General features: G+C 42.9%; 1 protein-coding gene across 2 annotated transcripts in view; it reads left to right on the top strand.

The window, feature by feature from the left end:
• col5a3a (collagen, type V, alpha 3a) overlaps positions 1 to 5,020 on the top strand; it is a 71,337-nt gene extending 66,317 nt beyond the window's left edge. For both annotated transcript variants that reach the window (XM_079521225.1, XM_079521224.1), the window contains 2 exons: positions 786 to 1,019; positions 1,930 to 5,020. In XM_079521225.1, the coding sequence (XP_079377351.1) occupies positions 786 to 1,019; positions 1,930 to 2,076 (381 nt within the window). In that variant the 3' untranslated portion in view covers positions 2,077 to 5,020. The remainder of the gene's footprint in view (positions 1 to 785; positions 1,020 to 1,929) is intronic.
• The last annotated feature ends 22,254 nt before the right edge of the window (positions 5,021 to 27,274 follow it).

Raw genomic sequence — 27,274 nt, 5'->3', positions numbered from 1 at the left:
ACTTTACTTCAGCATGCAACTTTATTTGTCCCTGGTGGGCAATTGGTTTTTGCAGAAAGACAAAGATGCAAGACAATAAAATGCAAAAAGAATAAATAAAACGCTGTACATCAAAAGTGGGAGCAGGGACACTAAATGTAGCTGACAATGGGAAAACAACAGTGGTCTCTGGTTGACCCTAACCCAATTCTAGAATCACACACAAAATGAAGCTGCACACAAGAATACAATGCTTAGTTAACAGTTACAACATTATAAATACAACTTAGGTATGTGTGAATACTTGTATCTAATCCACTCCTTTTTTTATCCATGACAAAAAAAATTATCCACGACCACCCCCTCCCCCCCACACATTTGCAACTTGTAGATCGCCTATTTTCACAATTTTTGATTAGGGCTTGGATTTGGGAAACACATACTGTGCCCCAGTGTTAATTTTGACTAAAAGACTAAAATATTTTAATATTTTGTCGACTAAGACTAGACTAAGGCCCAAACCACACCAGCTGCAACTCCTTGCAACAAAACAAACCACACCAATGCAACTCCTTGCAACAGCCATTGGGTGATTGGGAATAATGGTTGCAAGTAGCCTAGTTGCATGTTGCAAGGAATTGCATGGCGACCCTCTGGTGTGGTTAGGGCTTATTCGTTTTTACAATCACAGATGACTAAAATAGGACTAAAACAAAATGATGTGCTATTCAAAAGACTAAGACTAAATCAGAATGTTCTGTCACAACAATGAACACTGCTGTGCCTTCTGCTGTGTCTGTGTGCAGTTCTCCTACATCGACAGTGATGGGACTCCAGTGCACGTTGTTCAGCTGACCTTCCTGAAACTCCTGAGCGCTACAGCCCACCAGAGCTTCACCTACACCTGCCAGAACTCTGCAGGCTGGTTCGACAGCACGGCGCGCTCCTACAAGCACGCGCTGCGCTTCAGGGCCAGCAACGACGAGGAGCTCACCCAGGCCAAGAGCCCCTTCATCCAGACAGTGCATGACGGGTGCCAGGTCAGTGTGCCAACCGGTGTTCATTTCATCGACTAAAAACTATAAAGAAAAATGTTTGTCGACTACCTTTTGTCACTGACGAAAACTGAATAAAAACTAAGCTAGGATATCTTATATTGACAATTTTCATCAACAAATAAAAACTAGACTAAAATGCCAGGGAGGAACTAGTGGAGGAGAGATCCAGTAGAGCTAAAAAACAGGTCATTTTATGTTTGTCAGGCGTTGCGCTCTGAAAATAGCAACGCGTTGTGAGCTTGTAGATCTGCTATTTTCAGAGCTATTTTCAGCATGCAACCAAGTGTAAAATCAGACATTATGACACCAGAGAGACAGAGAGAGAGAGAGAGAGAGAGAGGCTGGCTGATCCGGAATTAGCTGTAATGAAGCTAATGTGTTTATCCGTTGTGTTATACGGTTGTCAGATGGTGCTTGATTCAATAAGGGTCTTGCAGATGGTAGCCATCAGATTATTGGTTCTCATGTAAATGAGGATTCGGGGCAGACTGGGTATAGAGATGGTATTGGGTATTGGGTATTGGCTAATGTTGTAGAGCAGTGGTGGAAAGTACATTTACTCAAGTACTTTGACTTTACTCGAGTATTTCCATATTTCAATACTTCATACATAAATCCTATTTTAAACTTCAAGCTCACAACGCATCACATCGTGAGTCATGGCACGTTGTGAGCTTGTAGCTCTGTTTGTACCTCTGCCATTTTCAAAAAGGTTTGACAGATTTTACATTACATTTTAGTACTTACAAAACCTTTTTACAATATTATTTCAATGTGGTATTGCTACTTTTACTTAAGTAAAACATCTGAGGAGTACTTCTCCCACCACTGATGTAGATGAAGCAGATTCTAATTTGTCTTTGATTTGTTTGTTTGTCTTTTTCACATGCAGTCTCGGAGGAGCCAAGAACGGACAGTTCTAGAAATTGACTCTCCATCAGCCGAGCTGCTCCCTATTATAGATGTTGCTCCATCAGACTTTGGCAACAGCAACCAAAAATTCGGCTTCCAAGTTGGACGCGTATGCTTCAATGGTTAACATTGATGCCAGCAACACAGAGAATGTCCTGCACAAGTTGTGAATGGAAAATGAACCAAAAAAAACAAACTGGACTTTACCACTGCCCCCAAGCAATATTTATTATATATGTTCCTATAAGAGGTGTGTTTGTGGTATATTTTGTAAGACTCTTCGACAACCACTGAGATACTCTATTCCATGGCTCCACATCAGCGAGAAACCCGGCAATACAGGGGAACAAGAAGAAGAACATGAACATTTATGAAAGGGAAAACTTCCATTTAGATATATTTAATTTTGTTGTTGTTTTTTTCTCTTTTTGTCTTTTTGTTCAGTGTGCTGTTGTTGTTGAATCCGCTAGAGTTAGAAGTACTGTGACACTTGACAATGAACAATTTTAAAAGACAGACCTCCGTTGCTTGGATAGGAACTGTCTTATCATTGTGCGGTATGGGTCTAGTGCAGAGGGACTTTTTTAGGTTAGTGGTTCTCAAACTATTTTGTGTCAAAGACCCTCAAAATGATACATAATATTAAGTTGCAGACCCCCATCTGAAAATCTGTTTTGCCAGGGTCTCCCATTGAGCACAGCCTACTACAACTGTCTTTACTATAGGTGGGGACATGACGGTGGAGAGAGTAAAGCACATGATCTGAATTGCCATATAATAATAATTGTGAAAAGACCCCTGTGGGTACCTACTACCTACATACTACCTAGGCACCAGTTCTGGCTCTATTCCACTACAAGAACGAAGTGAACTGTGCAATTCTGTGTATTTCACAGGTTTTTGTTTCCATAGCCTACAGCACCTAGACTTTTTATTTATTTAGGATGTACCTCCAGGCTCCACCTTCAGGGTTCGTTCTGGTTATAATGGAAACAAACAAACAAACCAACAAACCAACAAAAAACAAATCACAGAACTTCAGGTGTTCTGGAATGTTTCATGTTCTGGAAGTTTGGGTTGTCCTTCATGGTCCAAAAGAGCCATTTGAGAACCACTGTTTAGGTCATGGTGCAAATTAGTTGCTGCCTTACGGATTATAATTTTGTGGGGTGGAATTCTTCGGACGCTGTCGTAGCCCACTCATTTGCATGCTCCGATTTCTTTATGCTGACAACTGCTTAGCTGTACTATACTAGCCTAGCATATTAATTCCACGCGAGTAGCATATTTAATTTCTGTGTCCAGGAATGATAAATTGTATTTTTTACCCTTCAACTGCAGTTCTCTCGTGAATGACCTTGATTAGTATTCAATAGGTGTTGCTAGTTATTGAGCCTGACACTTACTTGAACGGATAAGGTTGTTTCCTTTATTGGACTGGTTTGCGCCACAGGCCAGATAATAGGAGGCATTTTTAGCCCTCCATGTCTCCACCGATTACACTACCCTGTGTGTCATCTTTGCACTCCTATGTGGTACATACTTGGTGTGACAGACCTCAACGGCTTGGCTGTGGCATATTTCAGGGGAAGGATGAGATTACCAGCATGCTGATTAAGCATAATGATCTCTAGTCTTTCTTCACTGCAGTCCTTGATATCAAATGACATTTCATGCATTTCTTGAAAGCATTTGGTTATCACCTAAAAACCTTTCTCTTCTCTGTACGCTGTTCCACCACCTGTTTTTTGTTTTTTTTGTTTTGTTAATGGTCTCTTCACTTTGTTCATATGTTCAAACTTTGACAATATATTATGTTGGTGCTTCTTTTAAATGTCATGCTCTTCATTGGTGCTAAAAATGATTATATTGTTTAAAGTGTCTGTGTTTACAGTATGTGTTTCTTTAGGCAGGGCTAGAGGACTGGCAAAGGAGAAAGTTACTGTATTGGTAGCATATTGTAGAACACAACTGTTAGGAAACACCCTAAACGGTTCCCGACCTTTTCTGGATGAGGGCACAAAACCGGGAAAGCATGTGTCATTTAGATTTTTGCGTTGGCTATTCAAAAATAGCAGATGTACAGCTCACAGCGTGTCACTTGGTGCCGCGTGCTGTGAGCTTGTACAACTGCTATTTGGACATTTTTTAACAATCTTGAAAGAACTATTGGTTTAGAAGGCATTTGTAGAATGGGCCTCAGGTCTTAATGGGTTAAATGGTCGGATGGGCCACGTACGGTTTTCAGAGCATGTTTGTTCCGGCTTGGATCAACCAACATATTATACTTTATGTTGTTATTTATTGCTATCACTATGAAGACACACTTTTCAAGGTTTTAAAGAAAGAAAATATCATGTTATCTTTTTAAATAATGTTACACTATATATTATCATTACAATCTTAGTGTTTTGCCAATTAGGTCTGCTGGGTTGTTGGCACATCTGCCCTAGTTGATGCCCCACACCAAGTTAAGAACCCTGGCCTGTTCTGAGCATGGCATAATGGGCAAATATTGAGCAATAATAGGCAAACATTTTGCAGAAATAGCAGATCTATAAGCTCATGACGTGGCATGTTGCAGTGTATTCTTTGCATCCGATATTTTCGGCAAAGAAATTGAGGGGGGGAAAAGGAGGGGGCCAAGTATTGAAACCTGGGGGAACCAGTCAATGAAGTATATATAGGACTGGTAGGTTAAGTGGTTAAAAGGTTAGGTGCACAATCACTTTTGTTATAGAGATATAAAGACTACAGGTATCACAGCTTTAATTAGTCAGTTAATTACTGTCTTCGCCTTCATACTGTTCATGGTTTCTCTACCACAAAAACAACAGACTATTTTTATCCATCCCGTCTCCATCAGGTTGTTAGTATTTAAACATTCCAGTAATGAACTCCACTCCAATCCTGTCCCTTGCCCTGCCTTTCCTGTGTATAGTGTTTTGTTGCTCACATTTTATATATTGTACAGTTATTCTGAGGACTTGAGTTATGGTCTGTTTGCCTGTGAGAAATAAGTGTATTTGTTGAAAACAAAAAGAGATGTGCGAATAATAAACAGGAAACCGAGCGGGTAGAAAATAGTTTGTGCGTTAGCGTGTGTGTGTGTGTGTGTGTGTGTGTGTGTGTGTGTGTGTGTGTGTGTGTGTGTGTGTACATTCATGTGTTTGGGTGTGTGTGGCTGTCTGGAATGTCCACTCAGATACTGTACAAACAAGCCTCTTCATTACCGGCCAGTTCTGCAACATTCATTCAACCAGGCTGCAATCAGCATCCCCACACAGCAGATGTAATCAACTCTGATTCGTTCCCCAGTTCATTTATTTCAATTAGCTTGTGTTTCAGAGAGAGAGAGAGGGGGGGGAGGGGGGGCGGTGGGGGGAGCATAGAGGAGACGGGTAAGGGGAGGATGGAGGGGGAGGGGGGGCAGAGATAGAGAGAGGGTGGAGGGCACTAATGAAATGGTTGAGGATAAGAAACAGTCATGGAGATTTGGTCTGTTCACTGGAGATAGCGAGGGTTCTGTGTGTGTGTGTGTGTGTGTGTGTGCGTGCGTGCGTGCGTGCGTGCGTGCGTGCGTGCGTGCGTGCGTGCGTGCGTGCGTGCGTGCGTGCGTGCGTGCGTGCGTGCGTGGCAGGCAGGCAGGCAGGCAGACAGCGAGATATGGTACACATACCGTACTCAAAGATGACTTCTGCTGTGTTCTGGCTCTCTGGTTGTTGACTAATTCATGTTGTACAGTAGTATGTACATTTAACAAGTTACTGTCCAACTTCCAAACCATGCCACATTATACCTATGTCTCTCTCACACCCCCCCCCCCCCTCTCTCTCTGTTGTTATCTCTCTTGCTAATTCGTAAACACAGACAGAATAATTGCATTCAACAAACTTAACAAACATGACAGACACGGATGCACGCACGCACGCACGCACGCACGCACGCACGCACGCACGCACGCGCTCACTCGCTCGCTCGCTCACTCACTCACTCACTCGCTCGCTCACTCGCTCACTCACTTATACTCACTCAGTTATCTGCAGCACACCAAGGCCTGTTCTCACTCACACATCAAAGTACAAGGCAGCTCATCCCCTTTGGGGCCCATTCCTCAAGGTTAACATCAATGCCATGAATAAAGGTTACCATGTATTCCTTTTTCTTCTTCGTTCCCCTCTCTTCCGCTCAATTGAATTTTAACCACAGTAAGCTCTTGACCAGGAAAGGTCAGCCATTGCCACTGCCTCTGAATAATGATCAAGTTAAAGTGTATCAACCGTCTACAGCATACCCTTTTGTACCGGCCCCCTGCTGTGAGGCCTATACAGAATATGATGTTGATGCAGCCATGCCAGAGGATCATTTATCATACATATATTTATGTAAACCTTGTCCAAAAGGATTACCTCTCCGGAAATGTGTTCCAAAGGATCCAAATAAATGCGGATGGGACGATAATCGCTATTATCGTTTATCGTGATAAAGAAATGCTCACAATAATCATATTAAGGAGACCTTTTTTCCATCTACACAAAATCTCTTTGTCAAAAATAGCTGATTTGTAAAAGATCTGCTATTTTTGGTTAACGTTTCCCTCCAGAATATGGATGCTGGGGTGTAAGTGCAACAAAAGTGACATTTTAAGAGTTTTAAGCATATTTTGAATATCGTAATAATTGGATTAATTGCCTTTGCTTGTCTTCAAATGCAGTTAAAAGACTAATGGGACATCACAATGTTTCGGTCTATACAACCTTCATCAGGCTTCTTTAATTTGGCCACAATAATTGTGACATAACATTTTCATATTGTTCCATGATCCCTAGATCCAAATAATTTTTTTAGTCACAAGCTCTTGTTAATACTTTTAATTGTTTAAATACTATTGACACCCTCAGACAGACGTAGCCACTTTCAACCACTTACTGTTCTCTTCCCCAGGGATCAGTTCTTTGGCCTATTTTCTTCCTTTACACCGGATCCCTAGGCTATGTCATTTCTGCTACCAGGTTCTCCACTACTGCTATGTGGAAGAACAAACTGGTTTTCTTCATCCAACCCACTGCCTCACAAGTTGTAATGCACATCTCCATATGTGCCTGCTGACATCCGTTACTGGTTCCCAAACACTGGCTGGACCCATTTGTGGGTCGCGGTTAAATTTGTATGGGTCCCTAGTCCCTTTACATGTAGAAGTAATGAAAATGACCTATCTACAAGCTCACAACGAGGCAAGAAGCGGCGCATTATGATCTTGTAGATCTGCTATTTTCAATAGCTTGGGTCCTGGGGAGACGTCAAATTTCTATTTTGGTTCTCGAGCTAAAAAGTGTCTTTTCACCATGTCCAGCTCAACACAGACAAAACAAAAACTGCAGGATCTGCTGTCCTTAAAAGAACACATTAGTGCTCTGCTCAAACTAGTCTTCCTACTGTAGCTGCTTATCCAGGCTTCCTTCACCTTGAGGTTTGATCACTGATCCAGAATACCACTGCATGCCATCGTTGAAATCTCACATCCCTCCACTTCTATACGGTCACTTCACTGCTTTCTGGTTGCCGTTCACATCCAGTTCAAAACACTGGGGATGACCTGCCTGCAGGAGATGACAAAGCCCTGCACCCCCGCTATGATCAGCAAACACAGGACACCTGTCCCTCCTTGTCCTTACAACCTGGCGAATGCTCCATGTAATATAGGTTTACCGTAGCTCCTAGTGTGGAATGACCTCTGTCCATCATTCATGACTGCAGTGCAGTGCCACTCTCTATCTTCCACCACAATCTGAAAACTTGACTCTGCAGACTTCACCTTCACCTCAGTAGGCCTATTTATGTTGTCTATAATTAGATAGACTGTAGATGCTAGTTAGGGTATATTATTTAAATAGATGTTGTTTGCTTGACGACTGATGCTATTATTATTTAGTATGTTTTTTAGACAAACAACATATGTCTACCGGCAATCCAAGGGATTGGAAAGAAGCCCAAATCCGATTTGTGGCTGCCAAAAAAACGATTTTGAATCAGATTTGAGTCATATTCCTTAGCCTTGTTCAGACTGCATAAAACCAAACTGGCCAGGCTACTGCACCATCAGGCAATGCACACATGAAAAGAACATTGCTATTGTTATTCCTGCCTGCCACTAATGTCAAAAGAAAATGAAAAAACCCTGCAAGCTTAGTCCTGCTGCTTAAATTATGATCAACACCAAAGTAGGCAACCTCAGAAGCGCTGTCAAATAATGTTGGCTTTTACTCTGTAAATTATGGCAATAAATACCTTTATGAATTTAAGACTTTATGATCAGCGAAAACAATGAAATAGGCTACTAAGAGTTGAGCAATGAGGGAAGTTCCCTTTGCCAACTGATCCTGGGGCTTAGTTCAGTGAAGCCTGCAAACCATTAGGACACCGCATCTGTTAAGGTTTGTTTTTCTTCCTCTCTTTTTTTGTAACAAAACAAAAAGCAAAATATCATTCAAAACCCTCAGTCTTTGAATCTTTTTTTTTTCTTCCTCCAACAGATTTAGACTCAACAGATTAATATTGTTTGAGGGGTTTGTTGGGCTCCCAAACACAGAGCCACAGACTTCCATCTAAGAATAGGCTACTGCTACTCTACTGTTGTCAAGAATGTATTAGCAGTTAATCAGATGATATTTAATTGATTTTAGAAGAACTTATAAACATAAACTATAGCCTCAATATGGACATGACAGAAAGCATGCTAATGCAAGATCTACTGTATAGCCTCCTGGCTGTACTCCTATGGCCACAGGACACATTGTGATCAGGTGATCCTTTCTGCCACATTCTGGCATTAATGTGTCAGGCTTGCTGGTGTGAAATTTGAAATAGATCAGAGCATTCCTCATTCTGCATCTGTAATGTAGCGCCACATACAGTATCACTATGACCCTGCTGCTGCCATCTCTGTGTAACTGTCACGTGTCAATGATTTGATTTTTATTTGGATCTCTTTTAGCCTATCAGTTAGTCTTCCAAGAGTCCAGTCAGAAATACATAAAAACATTACAGAATACATTACATTACAAAATAGTAAATACATTACAGAATTGACTAATGACTAAATAAAAAACACACAGACACAGACACACACACACACACACACACACACACACACACACACACACACACAGACACACACACACACACACGCACGCGCACGCGCACGCAACCGCGACCGCATACCAACCTAATAGAAAAAAACTGAAAACAAAAACAAAACAAAACAGTAAATCACAAAATAAATCACTCAATAAAAAGCAAATCCAGCTATAGTAATGAATTCCATTGTCAAGACGTTTTTTGAACTGATGCCAGCTGCTGTTTTGGTGCAAGGTGTTTTTAGATCTGCTTTGTTTTGTACAATGTACGCAATTCTTTGATTTAAAATAATAATTGTAGCACGTACTTCCCCTATAATAAAAGTAGCATAAAAGGGGTGACAGCCCCAAACTCCTCAAGGAGTACAGCCACTATCAATGAAGCAATTAAGGAAGAGACACCAAACACAAAACATGACATGGTCAAACAAAGACTCTATAGCCTTGTACAATATTGTTCCTATATGTGCTACTATGCTGTGCAAATACATCTACAGTATTAAGCCCATTCATTCCGACTGTCCACATCGACCCCCAAACGGACCCTTGGTCTCTGTTACATTGCAGGGGCCATTAATAATTCTGGATGTTTTGGATTTTGTGTTTTTATCATGGCATTATTTCCCCTTTTTTCTTTTTTGCTGTGTAGGTTTATATTATAGACCCCTTAGTAAGTCCTGAAGCCTTTGCCCCGTAGCCCCACTTTAACATCTCCACCTCCCATCCATAGAAATCCCCCCTTCCCTGCATTTTAATCCGCCTTAGTGGTACATCACATTTTTACTGCTTTAATGGAAATTGTCGAATAAACTTGACACTCTTGATACATCGACCTCCGGTTCTGTTCATTCTGAGCCTGTACCTATTTGGGGACCCTTATACCTTGTTCAGTTACATTGTCCGCAGTGGATATATATATATACACACAGTAATACAACAGTACAGTACATGGCTAATGTGTTTGTAGGATCCCTCACCCCCTACAGTATGTGAGGGTGGGTTAGTCACTTATATAGCTGTGCCACATTTTTGTACATAATGACATGCCCCTAATTTGGGTTAAATGGGTTAAGGTCACCCACAGAAGCCCCAGTGTACCTGTACTATTCAGTTCACTTCATTATCTTGAACACTCTTAGTCATGTCAAAAAGAGAAGGATGACATCTCATCAATTTTAATATTTAATCTACAATGGTCAGGGAAATGATTTTGCCTCCTTTTGCAGGTTTTGTAGAAGGTCACTCCATCATGCTCTATAATATTTATTAAGTTGGCAGCTTGAGTGATTAATCACTTAGGACTTAGGGTATTGATTAATATTGCAAATTTGCCGTAACAGCTGTAAATGTAAAAGCCCACTTCATTATCAAAATAGTTATTGTGTCTTTCTTTAGCAGTTGAAATGTGTGTTTAGTTTTTTACTGACAATTTTACTATTTGTTCACATCCATCCATCCATCCATCCATCCATCCATCCATCCATCTTTAACCGCTTATCTGTAGTCGGTGACTCGGGTCACGGGGGCTCCATCAGAGAGCTCCAGACTTCCCTCTCCAGAGCAACATTAGTAACTTAATTCTGGGGGATCCCGAGGTGTTCCAGACAGGTATAAAACCCTCCCTCTCATCCTTGGTCTTCCCGGGGGTCTCCTTCATAGCCCCGCCCCCTGCTATTCTTTTCAATGGCAGTTGCTAAGTGGCGTTTTGAAGCAACCGGAAGAACGCTCTACTTTCGCATTTGACCACCAACAGTTGGTGTTCAAATGCATTGGTGTGAACGAGCGCTCAATGTTAAACCCCAGCTGCACAGCTGGGTTTACTCGTGCTAAATGCAGGGGCTGCCTGCAGTCCCACTTTTGACCAGTATGTCTCGGCGGCTTCAACGTTGGTCAACCTTTCTGGGGGCTTGGTCTCCCTTCCAGTGGGACGTGCATCGATGACCCTAGGGAGACGCTCAAGAGGCATCCTTACCAGATGCTAAGCTGGCAGCTTTCCAAGCGAAGAAGAAGCGTTACTGAACTTCTCACCCTGACAGGTGAGTCAGGTCATACCAAAGACTGTAAATATGGGACCCAATGCCTCCCTGCTTGGCAATCCGCATCAATGGGTTGGATTGGGGGGTCAAATCAACTAATCTAAATGATTCCCGAGTGGGCACGGCTCCAGCTCACCGCTGCTTGGCTGTGGCTCACCGCTCCAAGAGATGGGTCAAATGTGGAGAACAAATTTCACTGCGGTAACGTGTGTGACAAATCGTACGACTTTGACTTGACTTTGACTCTTTCGATCCCACACTTCATGACCATAGGTTAGAGTAGGAACAAAGATTGCCCGGTATAGAATTCACAGTATTTTTTTATTCAAAGTTGGATTTTCTTTTGCTTGGTGGGAGCTGCATAGGATAGCATCTTTGGTATACCGGTATGTATTTCTTCTTTTTTTTTTACTGTATCGTTTGATAAGCTGTATCCATCCAAATCTGATCTATAGAAAAGTTGTCAGTATCTTGTGATGAGCACAAAGTATTCTCGCTTGTACTATATACTGCACAGATCTCTGTTGTGTAATGGACTGGTGCATATGGGGTTTTACTGTTGGGCTGCTCTGTTGTGTTGTGCTGCTATTCAGTGCTATGAGGCCAGAGATGCAAGCCGTAGTGCATTGATGAACTAGTTTCTCCTCCAGTGCTTATAGGCCCAAGAGTATATACTTCTGTATACCATGCATCCCATAGGCAGTGAATTCCTTAGTTCCTGCATGGTATTATAACAAGATCTCTACTTTCATTCCCTCTGTCTCTGACTCTCTCTGTGTGTGTCTCTCTCTCTCTTGGCTGTCTTGCCCTTAAATCTCTGCCTCATTACTCCGGAGCTGAAGATTGTAGGATGCTGTTCTCTCGTTTGTCTGTCTGTCTGTCTTCATATGTCTTCCCATCTGCTCTTAGCCTGGAAACCAGACAAATCTGCCATTGCTGACTACTCTGTATCTATGCCATTTTAATCCCCTATTTTTCTTGCGTTCCCAAACCACAGCTTTCTCTTCGATCACTTGACATTGATATTAACTAGGTTGAACGTGTCACCAATCAGTGAAAAACTAACAAATTAAACAGGCGTTCAGATTAATTATGAGTTTGGTAATAGGATCTGATGTATCCAGGTTCTGGTCTCTATTCATCCAACCAAATCTGGATGTGGTGTCACACGGTAAACATTTTCCACAACATGGAACATGGAATTACTCCGTCCATTTAGAGTCACAAAATGACGTGCTTGTGTGAGAGTGAGTCTGGTGGTGCAAGAAGTGTCTGAGCTGGTATACACACTTAATTGGTGTGCAAGTGAGCATCTCTATAGGCTTCCAGGTCCATTTCACCATTCTTTATCTCTGGAAAGGGATGGGTAAATTATTTCCTCCAAATCCCCTTTTCGACAAATCTAAACATTAGCAAAGCAGTGAGAGGGGAAAATGTGATGAGGGAGCGAGAGGTGTAAAGAAATTCCCCATGAGGCAAGTGGACAAAAACATGTAGTGAGGGCATGAGAGCCTAAGGACCTGCCTCCGCCGGTCGGGGTGTCGGATGATTATCTTGGAGACAGAGAGCCCAGCTAGCAGTCACACAGTTTGGGACACCACAAACGGCCAACCCACCCCCACTTTCTCCCTGCCTTCTGGAGCAGCTTTCAGCACCACTGGCATCACCACCGCGGTGTCATCCTCGGTTAATTTAGTTCTCGGTACAAGGAGGAGTCAGTCGTTTCCCGGCTCCCTCGGAGAGCCAAGGTAATCAGCGGTGTCTTATTAACCGGAGAGCGGGAGTAGGGACACTGAGAAGGTTTGAGGCAGGGAGGGAGGAAAGAGTGAGGGAGAGTGATTACATTGCCATGTGCCGTATGAATCACTCAGGCCAGACGCAGCTGTTCATAAATTCAAGACGGACAAACCAAACCCTGATTGGGTATCAGTCGAAAGACTCACAAGGGATTTGTGTGTTTGTGTCAGTATACATACAGTATTGTGTTTGCATGTGTGTCTGTCTGTCTGTCTCTGTGCGGACGGACGGACAGACAGACAGACAGACAGACAGACAGACAGACAGACAGACAGACAGACAGACAGACAGACAGACAGACAGACAGACAACTATATGACCCCATCGCTCAATAAAGATGATTTTCCTCATAAATCAGGAGGAAGTGAGAGAGAGAGAGAATAAGTGATCTAGCTTTGGGAACACACCCTCATACCTCAGTTGAAAAGTCAGAGAAACTAATCGTTTCCATTCACCTCTATACATGTACTGTAGGCCCGATCTTGCTCGGCTTCGTAACTCATTGCTGTGCCTAAACACAATAAGAAAATCGTCATCTCCTAGCCACGTCTCACTCCATCACCCCTTCCCCCTCTCTCCTTTCCTCTCTGGTCTCTCTCTCTCTCTCTTCACAGATGATCAATATACATCCTATAGCTCTTCCTGTGCCAGCACTGACATTTTCTTTTTTTTGAGTGGTGTAAACCACTCCAACTGGCGTTGTACCCGTGTCTGTTCGTACCAAAAGAATCACACCCGTGTGAACTGAGTGGTGTAAGGTCTTATATAGACTGATCAACTGTGGTCTGACGTAATGTCTGACGTAATGAAATCACACCCGTGTGAACTGGGTGACCATAGCAACCATGCTCATTTTTTGGTACGAACAGACACGTAAACTAACAAAACTGAAATCACACCCGGGTGAACTGGGTGACCATAGCAACCATGCTCATTTTTTGGTACGAACAGACACGTAAACTAACAAAGCCAGTTGTAGGAGTGGTTTACACCACTCAAAAATGTACCCGTGTCTGTTCGTACCAAAAAAAATCACACCCGTGTGAACTGAGTGGTGTAAGGTCTTATATAGACTGATCAGCTGTGGTCTGACGTAATGTCTGACGTAATGAAATCACACCCGTGCATGTGAACTGGGTGACCATAGCAACCATGCTCATTTTTTGGTACGAACAGACAGACAGACACGTAAACTAACAAAGCCAGTTGTAGGAGTGGTTTACACCACTCAAAAATGTACCCGTGTCTGTTCGTACCAAAAAAAATTAGCATGGTTGCTATGGTCACCCAGTTCACACGGGTGTGATTTCATTACGTCAGACATTACGTCAGACCACAGCTGATCAGTCTATATAAGACCTTATCAGATGGGGAAGTATGTCATGGACATTCAGAAACCTTTCCTAAATCTTGCAGTGCCACGCTATATTGTTAGACAAATCATCAAAGGAAACTATACTCATTTAGTTAGCCACTTACTAGCATCCCTTTGTTTATTGTTTTTTTCACAGAAGCATTCAAGTCAGGTGTTTCAATAATGATAGTATTGATTTGACAGCTTGAGCTTCTCTTTAGTAAACCCACAAGTAACATTTTCACCCCAAAGAAAAAAAGCTAACAAAACCAACAAACATTCAATACAGGATCAATAAAAGTTGAAAATAAAAATAAAGAGACAACACAAGACAATACAAAACATCCATCAAACAGTACATGTCCAAGATACATCCATAATCCACGTTACAGCACAGCACCCCAACCACAGTAGACCTAGGGCTAGGCCTACTACAAATCAACACTCCAGAAGACATCACATATCCTCAAGCAGAGCTGGATTCAATTTATGGGCGAATTGAAAGAATGGACCCCATATCCTCCCAAATCTATCGGAAGAACCATTAATGAAACTCTAATCTTCTCCAATTTTAGACAATACAAGATGTCCCTTATCCAGTGAGTGTGGGAAGGGGAAGTGGGTGATTTCCAATTAATCCAGATTAGTCTCCTAGTTAATAGAGTGACAAAAACCAAAACATTCTTCTCTGGTTGAACCCTAGCACCCCTATATTATTAGATCGGTGATCTAAATATCCACGCGGACATTAACTGATAGCCTAAATAGAGCATTTACCGGTATTTCATTAATTGATTCAATCGGTTTCTCTCAGTGTGTAGATAAACCTACCCACATTTTCAACCATACCCTTGACCTCATTCTGGTCTATGGTAGGCCTATTACACCTCATAGTTTTCCCACATAATTGTGACCTTTCTGACCATTAATTGATTTTAAAGTTATTTTACTTGTTTACAAAGCTTTAAATGGCCTCGCCCCCACCTATCTCCAGGACTGGAGGCGGTATGGGACATACCTGGGCCAGCGCCCAGGTATGTCCCAAACCGCCTCCTTAGGTCCGCCACTGGTGGCCTGCTTGAAAAGCTGCAGAAGACTGTGACATGTTGGCGGTGAGCCAGCCGTGTGAATCAACCTACAACGTGGTTGATATGCTGATACAGTAGGTGTTTTGCCAGCCAAGCACGGCGCGCGGTGTGGCGCACACATGCGCCACGCCGCGCGCCGTGCTTGTAGCCGCAGTTTGATCACGTCATCACAACAAAACATTAGGTTACATAGGACTTACGTCGTAGGTAACCCTGTGCTTTGACTATTCAGTGATATTCTTTTCGGCCTAATTCGGCAGAAACAGAATAGGCCGAAAAAGCATTTTTAGCCATTTTCGGCCGAATATTTTCTGTGGCCGAATATTCAGTGCATCACTAGGCGTTATGTGTAGGCCTACATACTGTATATATAGGATGTGTACATTATGTGGGAGATGTGTGTGCCTGAAACAAATATAGTGACAATTTGAGAGCGGATGATGTTTATTTTGTCACTTTTTTGTTCAACTTTTTTTCTCTAGTTATTCTAACAAAACAGATAAGGCTCCAATAATCAGTAACCTCTCACTGACTGACTGCAGAGGTTTCATCTTTCATGGTTCTTTCTCTCATCTCATGGTAACTCGGAGAATGTGAATTAGACTGGTTGAATTCATACTGTATGTTTCACGGTAATGGATACAACCTGACTCTACCATGTCTCAATAATTCAACACCAACCTGAGACGCGAAGCAATATCCTCTGTATCTGCAGTTGGGAATTATTCCTGCCACTACTATTTATTTTATTTTTTTACACAGACACACACAGTCACACGCGCCCGTGCACACGCACGGCAGTCGGGCGCACACAAACGCGCACACGCACGCACACATACACACACACAGGCAACTCATTTTATCATTTATTTTATATGGTAGCCTACAAGATTGCACATAGCCCATAAAAACACACAGACACAACAACTTAAAAATGAAAGAACATTTTCCACCTGAAAAATGTTTGTGTTTTTTGCGGTTCTGTATTGTGTTAAGGATCATTTCTTGGCATCCTTAAAAGTAAATAGGATATATATATATATATATATATATATTTTTTTTGCTTTCGCCTTTATTTTATATATTTTATGGAGGGACAGACAGTAGGCTGACAGGAAATGGGGATAGAGATGGGGGGGAAGACATGCAGTGAGGGCTGTCGGGATCGGGAGTCGAGCCCACGGCACACTGCCAGACTGGATTGCCAGCCAAGGTGCCTGGACCACTGAGCCATGGCCCAGGCCAATAGGATACATTTTGACCATATCCTAAGCCTATAGGCCCTAGGTAATGTCACAGATCACTAGTGCAAAAAGATTAAAAAAAGTATATGTGTGTGTGTTTGCGCAAGTGTGCGTGCACGTAATGCATTCCTGTTTGTTTGTTGATATTATGTGTCGATACGGCTGTAGAGCTAATGAGAGACCAGGGGTTTGAGGTTTTCAGGTGCTGGCGCTTTGAGAGAGCAGGTGAGTGACAGGTCTCATGAATAGTGATGGTCGACAGCTGCTCATTAACCAAGAGACTGTCAGCTAGCAGACTGGAACATCAGCCCTGCCCCTGTGTGTATGCATGTCCCCCCCACCCCACCCCCACCCCCACCAACACACACACACACACACACACACACACACACACACACACACACACACACACACACACACACACACACACACACACACACACACACACACACACACACACACACACACACACACACACACACACACACACACACACACACACACACACACACACACACACACACACACACACACACACACACACGTTCCCTTCATCCCACCCCACCAAGTGTGGACCAATTCCACCGCGGCGGCCCTGATGCCATGAGCAGCGAATGCCCATCACCCGAGTGCTCGCTTCCCTCTGCAGGTCCTCATTGAATATGGAAAGAACTGTCAGATATTAATTCTGAATGAAGCACACGGGGCAAAGAGTTCAGCAAGCTAGTGGTTGGAACCAAGTATCTGGATTTGAAGCAAGGTTTCATTCTTTATACCACACGTTTGGTCCTATCTTTAAATAATAAATATAACCTTTATTCTCATTCCAATATGATATGTCTTTGAGATCTTGTGTTCTACTGTGGACTTTTTAAATCTTCGTCATTATACCGTGTGTGTGTATGTGTGTGTGTGTGTGTGTGTGTGTGTGTGTGTGTGTGTGTGTGTGTGTGTGTGTGTGTGTGTGTGTGTGTGTGTGCGCGCGCAACTGCGCACGCATGTGTGCGTGCGTTAAATATTTAATTGTTTACAGTAAAATTGGGAGTGTTAATTCATCCCTGAGAGACGTTTACAGGTCCATTTTTCAATGTTTAGAGTTAATACTCTGGATTTTACTGTGCTCCACTGTAATGAAATATCACCTATATCATCCAGTTGGCTACACAAAATGTGGTTTGAAAACCACGCCTGCTAAAGCCAATTCCCATTTCTTGTAGACTCTAGGGACAATGAGGCAGGCGGCTATAGAGGACAATGCTTGCAGCAGAACCCCAAGTTAACCGCAGCTGATGGAATGCCCCTTTTGTTTGTAATCGATCGAGAAAGAAAGGCATCCACCATGTAATTATAGCCCCATTTGATCTCTAATAAAGCATGCTGTCCTACCCCGGGGATACACTGGAACACCTTCATTACACAAATACCACTTTCTAGCATTATCTCAAACACACGCACGCACGCGCACACACACACATACTCATTTACTACATTTGCACTCTCCCGTTGAATTATATCCCCTTCCACTGCCTCTTTGTCTTTCTCCTATCTCTCTCTGCCTTGTTTCCAATCAAACACAACAAATACACACACATATCGGTACATGCGCATACACGTCGACGTACCCACATGCACCCGCCGCACGCATACACAGATATCCCACATATTCATTCTCCGCTGTGTGCCTAACTGCCTATCTCTCTGGGAACGCGGCTGCACGATTGATTCTAGTCACACAGGAGACGAGCAGTCGCCCTGAATGGGGCCAGCCGTCAAACAACACAGATATGAACGAGGAATAATTGAAGAAAGTGTTTTATATGTAAAAGACAGAGAAGGATGAAGTGGAATTGAATCTCAGAGAAAATGAGGAATGGGTCGGGTCCCAGGAGACAGACTCACAAAGACTCTGCCATGTTTGAAGAAAATAGAGGATAATTAGAATGGTCAGTGGCTTCCACAGGGCCCGGCACTCTTGCTCCATCTCTCTCTCTCTTTCTTTGTGTGTCAGGTCTTTTTCCATCCCTTTATCAACCATTTGCCCGTCTCTCTCTCTCTTCCATGGTCAATCTCAATCTTTCTGTCCTGCCATTCTCTTTCTGTCTTTCATTCTACCTACCTGCCTCCTTTTCACCATCTTATCATTCTCTAATCAAGCCCTATATATCCTCCCTCCCCCACAGTGCAAGCACACGGCTTCATCCGTGGAGTTGATCAGCTATTCCAGGCACACGTGGAATCCACTGACAGGCATAAATCATGAGAATTTCGCAAGTGTGCCCATGCTGCAAAGTCCCAAGTGCTCATTTAAATACGAGGGTGTGAGAATGGACCCGTGAGGTTCCATTTTGTTAAACCCTCAGAACTAAATGAACACTCTGCATTTTGCAGAACAGCGCCGCTGGTGCCCCGCAGAAAAGGCTCAGTAGAAGCAATGCATGAAATCCATCTCTCCTGCAAAACCTGCAGTTTCACACCAAATGCCTTTTCTTTACTTTTCCCCCCTCCCTCTCATGAAGTGTCAACTTCTGCCTCTGCAGAGTGCAGACTCCCACCCACTCATTTTCTGTGCCTTTCATCCTGAGCCAACCCAATATGCTCTATATATGCCAACGCTTCTCCTCCTGACCCGTTCCTCTCCGTAAAATGCTGGGCAGTCACAAGAGGAGATGTGACTGACTGCTTCTCAAAAGGAGCCATAACCTCGTCCACTATACTCTAGCGATTGAACAGAGAAGTTCTGAGCACCTACGTGTCCCATCCTTTTAAAATTCTGTCTTGCTCGTCAGCATGACCACAACATGGTCTCCATGGCAACAGGCCAGCTATAGCAGCTGAGCTGGTCATGTAGCTGTGCTCCTAGCCTCCCCTAGGTGCCTGCATGGCCGGTGGGCTTGCTTTGTGACAATCATCAATATCTCCTTCTGGCCATGCAGGGAATAGCCAAAACGCTGTGTTCCTCGTTATACACGCTAAGGCTGGAAGCCAACAGCTTTGCAATCAGTTTGGAGGCACCGTTGCTCTGAGAGGAAGCAGAAAACCTGTAACACTCCAAATTAGAAGAGTGTTCTTATTGGTGCAAGGCTCAAAAGGTACAAATGGAAATAACGGAATAGCCAGCACACAATACATGTCCTTTTCACACCTCTGACGAACAGACAGCAGGGTGCCAGTGTTGTTTTTGGCAGAATTTTTTTATTTTACTTACTTACTTTCATATACTCTCTTGGATAGTTAGTTTTAGTCACATTTTAGTCACCTGGAATGTGTTAGTGCTAGTCTAGTTTTAGTCGACTAAATATCATAAGATTTTAGTCGACTAAATCTACAGTTGATTTAGTCGACTAAAATGTATTTTGGCGGGCCTTGATGCTGTCGTAATGACTGTTTTTACACTTGTTGAAAATAGCCGATCTACAAGCAGCGCAACGCGTTGTGAGCTTGTAGATATGCTATTTTCACCATGCATGTAAAATAACTTATACTGGATCTCTTGTCCACTAGTCTATTCTTAACATTTTAGTCTTATTTGTTGACGAAATTGTTAGTATATTTAGTCTTAGTTTTAGTCATCATAGCTTAGTTTTCATTTAGTTTAGCTAGCGTTGTGACGAGGCACCGTAGCTCGATCACCTCTGATGAATATGCACAATGAAACTGTTGCTATTGGACCATGTTTGAGAAACAAAATTCTAATTCTAATGACTGCAAACCTTTCATTGCCCCGCCCCCGTTTCAATCAGCTGTAAGTGTTGTCGTAAACTATGATTACCCCTGACTAATACACAACCAGTCGATATCTTACAAAGATGAAAATCATTACAAAATCAATTGACGTGCTCCATAATCACAGAGGAGATCCCTGAAGCTTCCCATTACCATCTGTCTCCCTGTTTGTGCATGTTTGTGTATGCGTGTGTGCGCGCGCGCGCGCGTGCGTGTGTGTGTGTGTGGCCACAAACCGACAGGCAACTAAAATAAATCCACATACTAGGCTCTGTCCTTGTGCTGTGCTTTCTCCTTCTCTCCAGATGACTTGTCCTCCATCTCCCTCTCTCGCTCCAAGTCCCTGGATATTGATTGGGGCCCTACTGGAGGCATTGGCTAGATAAGATAAATAAGAAGTCAGTGGCCATGAACAGCTCTCTCACTCACTCTGACATGAAGAGAAGGATAATCATCTGCCATGCCTGAGAAAGTGGTCCTCTATTCCTCAGGCCTGTGTATAATACACCTGACCTCACCTCAGTGTGGTTTACACAACAATTCACCATGCAGTTTAAAGTGCAGACTCAAGCCTTCACACATACGTTATAACTTGTAATCAGTTCTTTAGCCCAGTGTAGAAAATCTGGGCGGTATGCGTGCAATGACATTTTGGAACTTGAAGCACAGAGATAAATATGATTCGAAGTGGAACGTGTTCCTCATGTTGCAGGTCCTTGATGTGATCCATGGTCAGGCAATGCCCTTTTGATTGTTTATTGTCTTAGTATACATATGATACGGTTGATGATGCTGCGTGTTTGGTCGTGTAAACTAATTTAAACTTTTAATTTGATTTATTTGTATTTTTATTTGTTTATCTTGTCTATCCTTGTTTTATATTATGTTTTTGTGTTCATACATAATGTCCATGCAAACGTATTATGTTGTTGTTGTAGCTTGTGTTTGTTTTTTCTGTTTATTTGTAAAAAATCCAAATAAAGTACTGATCATAAAAGGAACTTGAAGCACAGGAAGAAAGTTGTCCCATAGGGAGAAAACCATAGAGACAACATTAAAAAACAAAGTACCTTTGTTTGTACCTTCAAGACACTCATGTGACATTGATTCCCTTCCCCTATTCACACTTGCTGGGGCGTGCTGTTGATAAAAACAACACCCTGGTAAGATGGCGGTATCCCATCATTGATGACCTAATGTTGTATCTAATGTACAGTATATGTACTGTATGTTGCGGTTGCGCACACACATTCCATGATGTAACATTCCATGTCATGCATGCTGTGATGTAACCATGCGGGTATATCGACTGAAAGCTAAGCCTATTAAATGTAATCTTGCATTTGATGGACGCACGTGTCCGTATAGCATTGCTCTTTACCTTTGCTTCCAGTCATTTCATTTTTGGGCGTGTGGCACTGTAGATCACATATGGAACTTATAGCGTAACCATTAGCACAGCTTGAGGGGCTTAAGCCGGATTTAAACTTTGGTGTTCGACACCACACGCAACAAAGTATATCAAGCCCCCCAGGGTTCCATTATGAAACCATTTGAATAAAGTCCTGCAACAGACACTATTGTACTAACATGTCATCATCCATGTCTGATGCGAATTGTGTACTGAGGGACATAGGCTAATGACCTGGCATATCCTTAGAGATGGACACCAACACATCATGTCAAATGGACCATGCATTAAAATAAATTATCATTCTCTCTCTCTCTCTCTCTCTCACACACACACACACACACACACACACACACACACACACACACCCCCCCCCCGTCTGGTGAACCAAGAAAAAGTGCCTATTTCATTCCCACGTCAGGGTACTACTTTTTGAGTGGTGCTAGCGGCACTCCTACAGTATGTGTGGCAGCAATGTATGTCTGTATGTATGTGTGTCTGTCCGTCCGAGCAAGGTTTTTTCACACACACACACACACACACACACACACACACACACACACACACTACAACAACAAAACCCTGCTATCTGCATTCTGCACACAAATACTGACACTCTCACACTGTGACTCATGATCATGGCTGGCATCATCTACAGTAATGGGATTACAGATTGTAGCACAGACGTGAGAAATATTATCACATAACAACACCCCTTATTAATAACAGTTAATCGACCATAAAATGATAACGTAAAGCCTCAACATAGCTCGATTAAATATATTTTCCAAATCTCCTTTAAAATGATCAACTTCTTATCAACTAGAATCTTTTAAAAAGTTTTAATTAACATCACCCACTTTTCTCCAATGCCTTAATAAATGTTGGTTGATTGATCTGCAAATGCAAGTGCACGCACATGGGGGTAAATATTATGTGCTGTAATCTCACGAGCAGTGATGCTCCCCCTACTTATAAATCCCTATCTGTGTCAGGAACAGGATGGATTTGGGGATCTTTTGACTTATTTCAAACTGTCGTTGTGTCCCCCACATCTACAGTCACAAAGACATTTAAAATATTAAATAAGCGTTAGTGTGTCATGAATTTCCCCTGTGAGCTTGTGTGTCGTGCATCCTCCTGTCTGAGTTTAGACAGCACGATTTTGTTCTGATGACTGCAAATAAGCAGCTTGTTTATTATGTTTTCGTGTTTTGTTAGAGACGTAAACAAAGGGAACAAACTTACTGGCTTGCCAGTTGTTTGCAAAACATACATTTTGTGGACTATAAGATGGCCAAATCTTCGCTTTGCTTGGCCACGGAAGCTCTGCTCATGAGCAAGCGATAAAGCGAAGTGAAGCCTCCTCCCCTTTTGTCTTTACAGTCGCGCAAATGTATCCTAATATAAATTGAAATCATCTAAGCTTGCTGCTTAGCAGAAATGGATATTACATAATTTAATGTAAAGATATTTTAAAATATATTTTCGTGAACGGAAAAGCAAGCTTCCTTACTCGGATTTCGGTGGGTGTAGTCCCAGACTATAGCATTCGGAGATTGTGGAATAGTTGTCTGGCTATGCAAGACTACTTATCCCAAGTATGCAGAGCAGCCGATCTTTACAACGAAAAAGGTTTGAACGTAACCATGATATATTCATTTTTCATTTACTCATATACATTTAGTTGATGCGCAGAATGTGCTTGCTTTACTCAAACAGACCACTGTTTTTTGTAAAAAACTAACAAAACAATAAAACCTGCCCACAGGGGCCCCCTGGTGGCTTGCGGCCTGTTTCATTTGAAACAGTTGAAACATAGCTAAATCCGCCTCTAGTCAGGAACAGCAAACTGAAAAAGCAATTTGCTTTGTCACACAGAGACATGCTTGACTACTCTGAATAATTGCACTGCAGCTCTGGAAAGAGCTGTTTTCCTTTTATCTAATGAAGGCCTTCAGGGGAGCGAGCAAGGCTGTACAGTGTGTGCACGTGTATGTGTGCGTGTACATGCACAAGTAGTTAACACATGCACAGTACACCTGTGCATGTGTCTGCAAGTGTATTTTGTATGCGCCTCAGAAGTTTGTGAATGGAAGTGAAGAAGTCATTGTACTAGACCATCTGGTGAACAAAGAAAAAATGCCTATTTCATTCCCACGTCAGGGTACTACTTTTTGAGTGGTGCTAGCGGCACTCCTATGTGTGGCAGCAATGTGTGTCTGTATGTACAGTATGTGTGTCTGTCCATCTCAACACAACTTGCAGCACCCCATCTCAACACAACTTGCAGCACCCCATCTCAACACAACTTGCAGCACCCCATCTCAACACAACTTGCAGCACCCCATCTCAACACAACTTGCAGCACCCTGCATCTCAACACAACTTACAGCACCCCATCTCAACACAACTTACAGCACCCCATCTCAACACAACTTACAGCACCCCATCTCAACACAACTTGCAGCACCCCATCTCAACACAATTTACCTCACTCGCACCTTACCCTATCTATACCCACTCAGAGTCAGGGGCCAACAGAAACTAGGCCAATCAAAGATTGGCAACTGCAAAGCAGTTGATATTAACTTTTATTGATATTCAGTAATGAACGAATACAGCCCTGTCACAACAACTCATACAATGAACCTCAGCAAACACACAACACAACACAACACAACACAACACAACACAACACAACACAACACAACCTACTGTCTAGCTCGAACCAAAAGGTAATAACAAATTCACTCAGGACTATTGAAGTGATCAAGCACCACATACACAACACATACTGTACTGTTCCCTGTTACAACTCACATTATTTCAACAGCAGATACAACACAACATACAAACTGTAGATTCACATCAGCATTCAATTCCAGAGCCAGAAACCGTTACTAAACATGTTTCATTGGGTCCCAAAATGACAGTAATAGTACACCAGCTTGAATCACATTCGTATACACACAGCATACAAGCACAAGCAAGTTCCTACCTTGAGCTGTCTTCTAGTTCAGGGGATCTAGAAGATTATTTTTTTTTTTGCGTTTTTCACTTTTAACAACCCAGACTACTCCACCCAACTTCCATGAGGTGTACATTACATTATAAGTTGTTTATTTCAATCGTTTTGCTACCAAACATTAGGAGCTTGTGTCTGTCTGTCTGTTTGCAGCAGATGTGTGTGGAGGGGGAGGGGGAGGGGCGTGGCTATTAAAGAGCCTGCTCAGGGAGTGTCTACCATACTTTCTAGGGCAGTGGTTTTCAACCCTTTTCATGTCAAGGTCCATTATTGTCTCCACCAGGCCGAAGGCATGGGGAGAGAGTGTGTTTTGCACTCCGTCCGTGAGTCCGTGTGTGAGTGTGTGTGTGCGTCCGTCCGTCCGTCCGTCCGTCTGTTACCAGCTAATCTCCGGTGCCGTTAACTCGGTGCCAAATTTTACACGCACACTCCCTGGATGCCAACGATGAACCTCTGCACCACATTTTCCAGAACGGCCTGTTATAGCGCCACCAGGAGGCCGACTCCAGATTCTGTCCAAAAATCCCGCAAATCGTTTCACACTATCTCTATAGTCATGTGTTCAAGACGGATCTGTCCGATATTTCATATTCCATCCTAATTTGCTAACATTGGCTTTCAAAGTTTGCAGGATTGGCCCGTTTTGAACAAAAAGCCTCAAATCATGAACGCAGCGTGCAATTTTCGTGAAATCTTTCACAGACTTTCCTAGGCCTACTAGGCTGAGGAATATATCCCACCCTTTTCACATTGGTCTGTTATAGTGCCACCGACAGGTGGATTTTTGCAAAACACATTTTTGGAACAAAATGCCTCAAATCATCCAATTGCCATCCAAGGCGTAAGAAGACATGGCACCCTTTTCACATTGGCCTATTATAGCGCCACCAGGAGGCCACAACCTGACCTTCCCTGGTGGAGACATGTGCCCTGAGGGGCACTTTATCTAGTTAATTCTGCATTTAAGCCAGGGACCACCATTTGATGACATTTAGCCTCTCAGACCCAAAACATTAACAAGAATATTTTGTTGTTATTGAATAAGATGTCCACAATTCCATGCTGTATTGATGTGGTACCATAGGAGAGATAGCAGGCAAACGTTGATCAAAATAAGAATTCTTCTACATTCTTTAATTGTGTAGACTTCCTGTAAATTAATGAATGCAGATGTTTAACAATAATTGAACTCTTGCAAAGAATTACAGTCAAGAGTTAAAGATCTATAAGGGTCCATTTGGTTACCAACTCTCCATCATTTAAGTTTAACTGGGGACCACCTGGAACCCCCTCATCGACCACTGGTGGTCCCCGGACCACTGGTTGAGAACCACTGCCCTGTACCAACACTGCAGAGGGGCAAACTACCAAGCAGCAATAATGAGACATTCTTTCAAAGGTATAATGTGTGCCTCTTCACCCGTTGGCAGCGGATGGCACATTGAAGAGGGGGAGTTACATGGATGAAACCCTGCCCTTAAGTGTGTTGCAGGTACTCCATCGCAGTTGCAAGCAAAGCAAATGTGAAACAGGAAGATGTTCCTGTATGTCTGCAAGACACACACAACATACAAAAAAGCATTGCCACGCACAGCTCCAATGTCATCATCAAAGTATGCTGATGATGTTGTGATTGTCACTGGCACTCTGATGTCCGCAGAACAACCTTGCTCTCGACGTCAACAAGATCAAGGAGCTGATAGCAAAGGAGAGGAGAGAGCAAGTGCCTAGCTTCAATGATGGCGTTGCAGAAGAGGATCAGAGACGTGAAGATCCTCATTACTGCAGGACACACACGCCACACGTGGTGAAAAAAGCTCAAAGCCTGTAGCATCTCTGTTGCTTTAAGAACTTCAGGGTCCCCCCACATTGTTCAGCACAGCAGTGGTTCTCAAACTATTTCATGTCAAGGACCCCCCAAAAATATATGTAATTGGCCACCGACCCCCAACTGAAAATATGTTGTTTAGCGGCGGCTGTGGCTCAGGAGGTAGAGCAGGTCGTCCAATGATCCATGGGTCGGCGGTTCGAATCCCGGCTCCTCCTGTGGGAAGTGAGGACGTTGGCGTCGACTGTTCGCCGCTTCACCTCCCAATGTATGAATGAATGAACCATTGTAAGCGCTTTGAGTAGGCACGTAGGCCCTCATTTATCAATTGAGTGTAAATTCTGCCCCAAATTCGAGTGTAGGATTCGTAGTACACCCACGTCGGGTCGGCATTTACAAAGTGATCGCAGACAGCTGTTCCTTCCTAATTTCATTCCTAGCAGTAATAAATGTGACGGCTGAAATCAATCTGGCACGCCCTATAAAATCTAGCCTCGCCCTCGTTTTTGCGACATGAACAACTGCAATACGACCTGGAAACCATGGTTACAGGGGGAAAAAAGTTTCACCTGCCAAACGAAGTGCACTTTCTGACAATGCGCAGGATTCGTTTGAATCGCAGCAAAGCTTTCTGGTGTGAATGTCACCTAAGTTGCCTTGCTGCCCCCTCCCATACACAC

The sequence above is a fragment of the Electrona antarctica genome, assembly GCF_951216825.1.
Source record: "Electrona antarctica genome assembly, chromosome: 14".
In the NCBI taxonomy this organism is placed as follows: Eukaryota; Metazoa; Chordata; class Actinopteri; order Myctophiformes; family Myctophidae; genus Electrona; species Electrona antarctica.
Note: the sequence above shows the minus strand (reverse complement) of the source record. Positions and strands in the feature narration are given on the sequence as shown.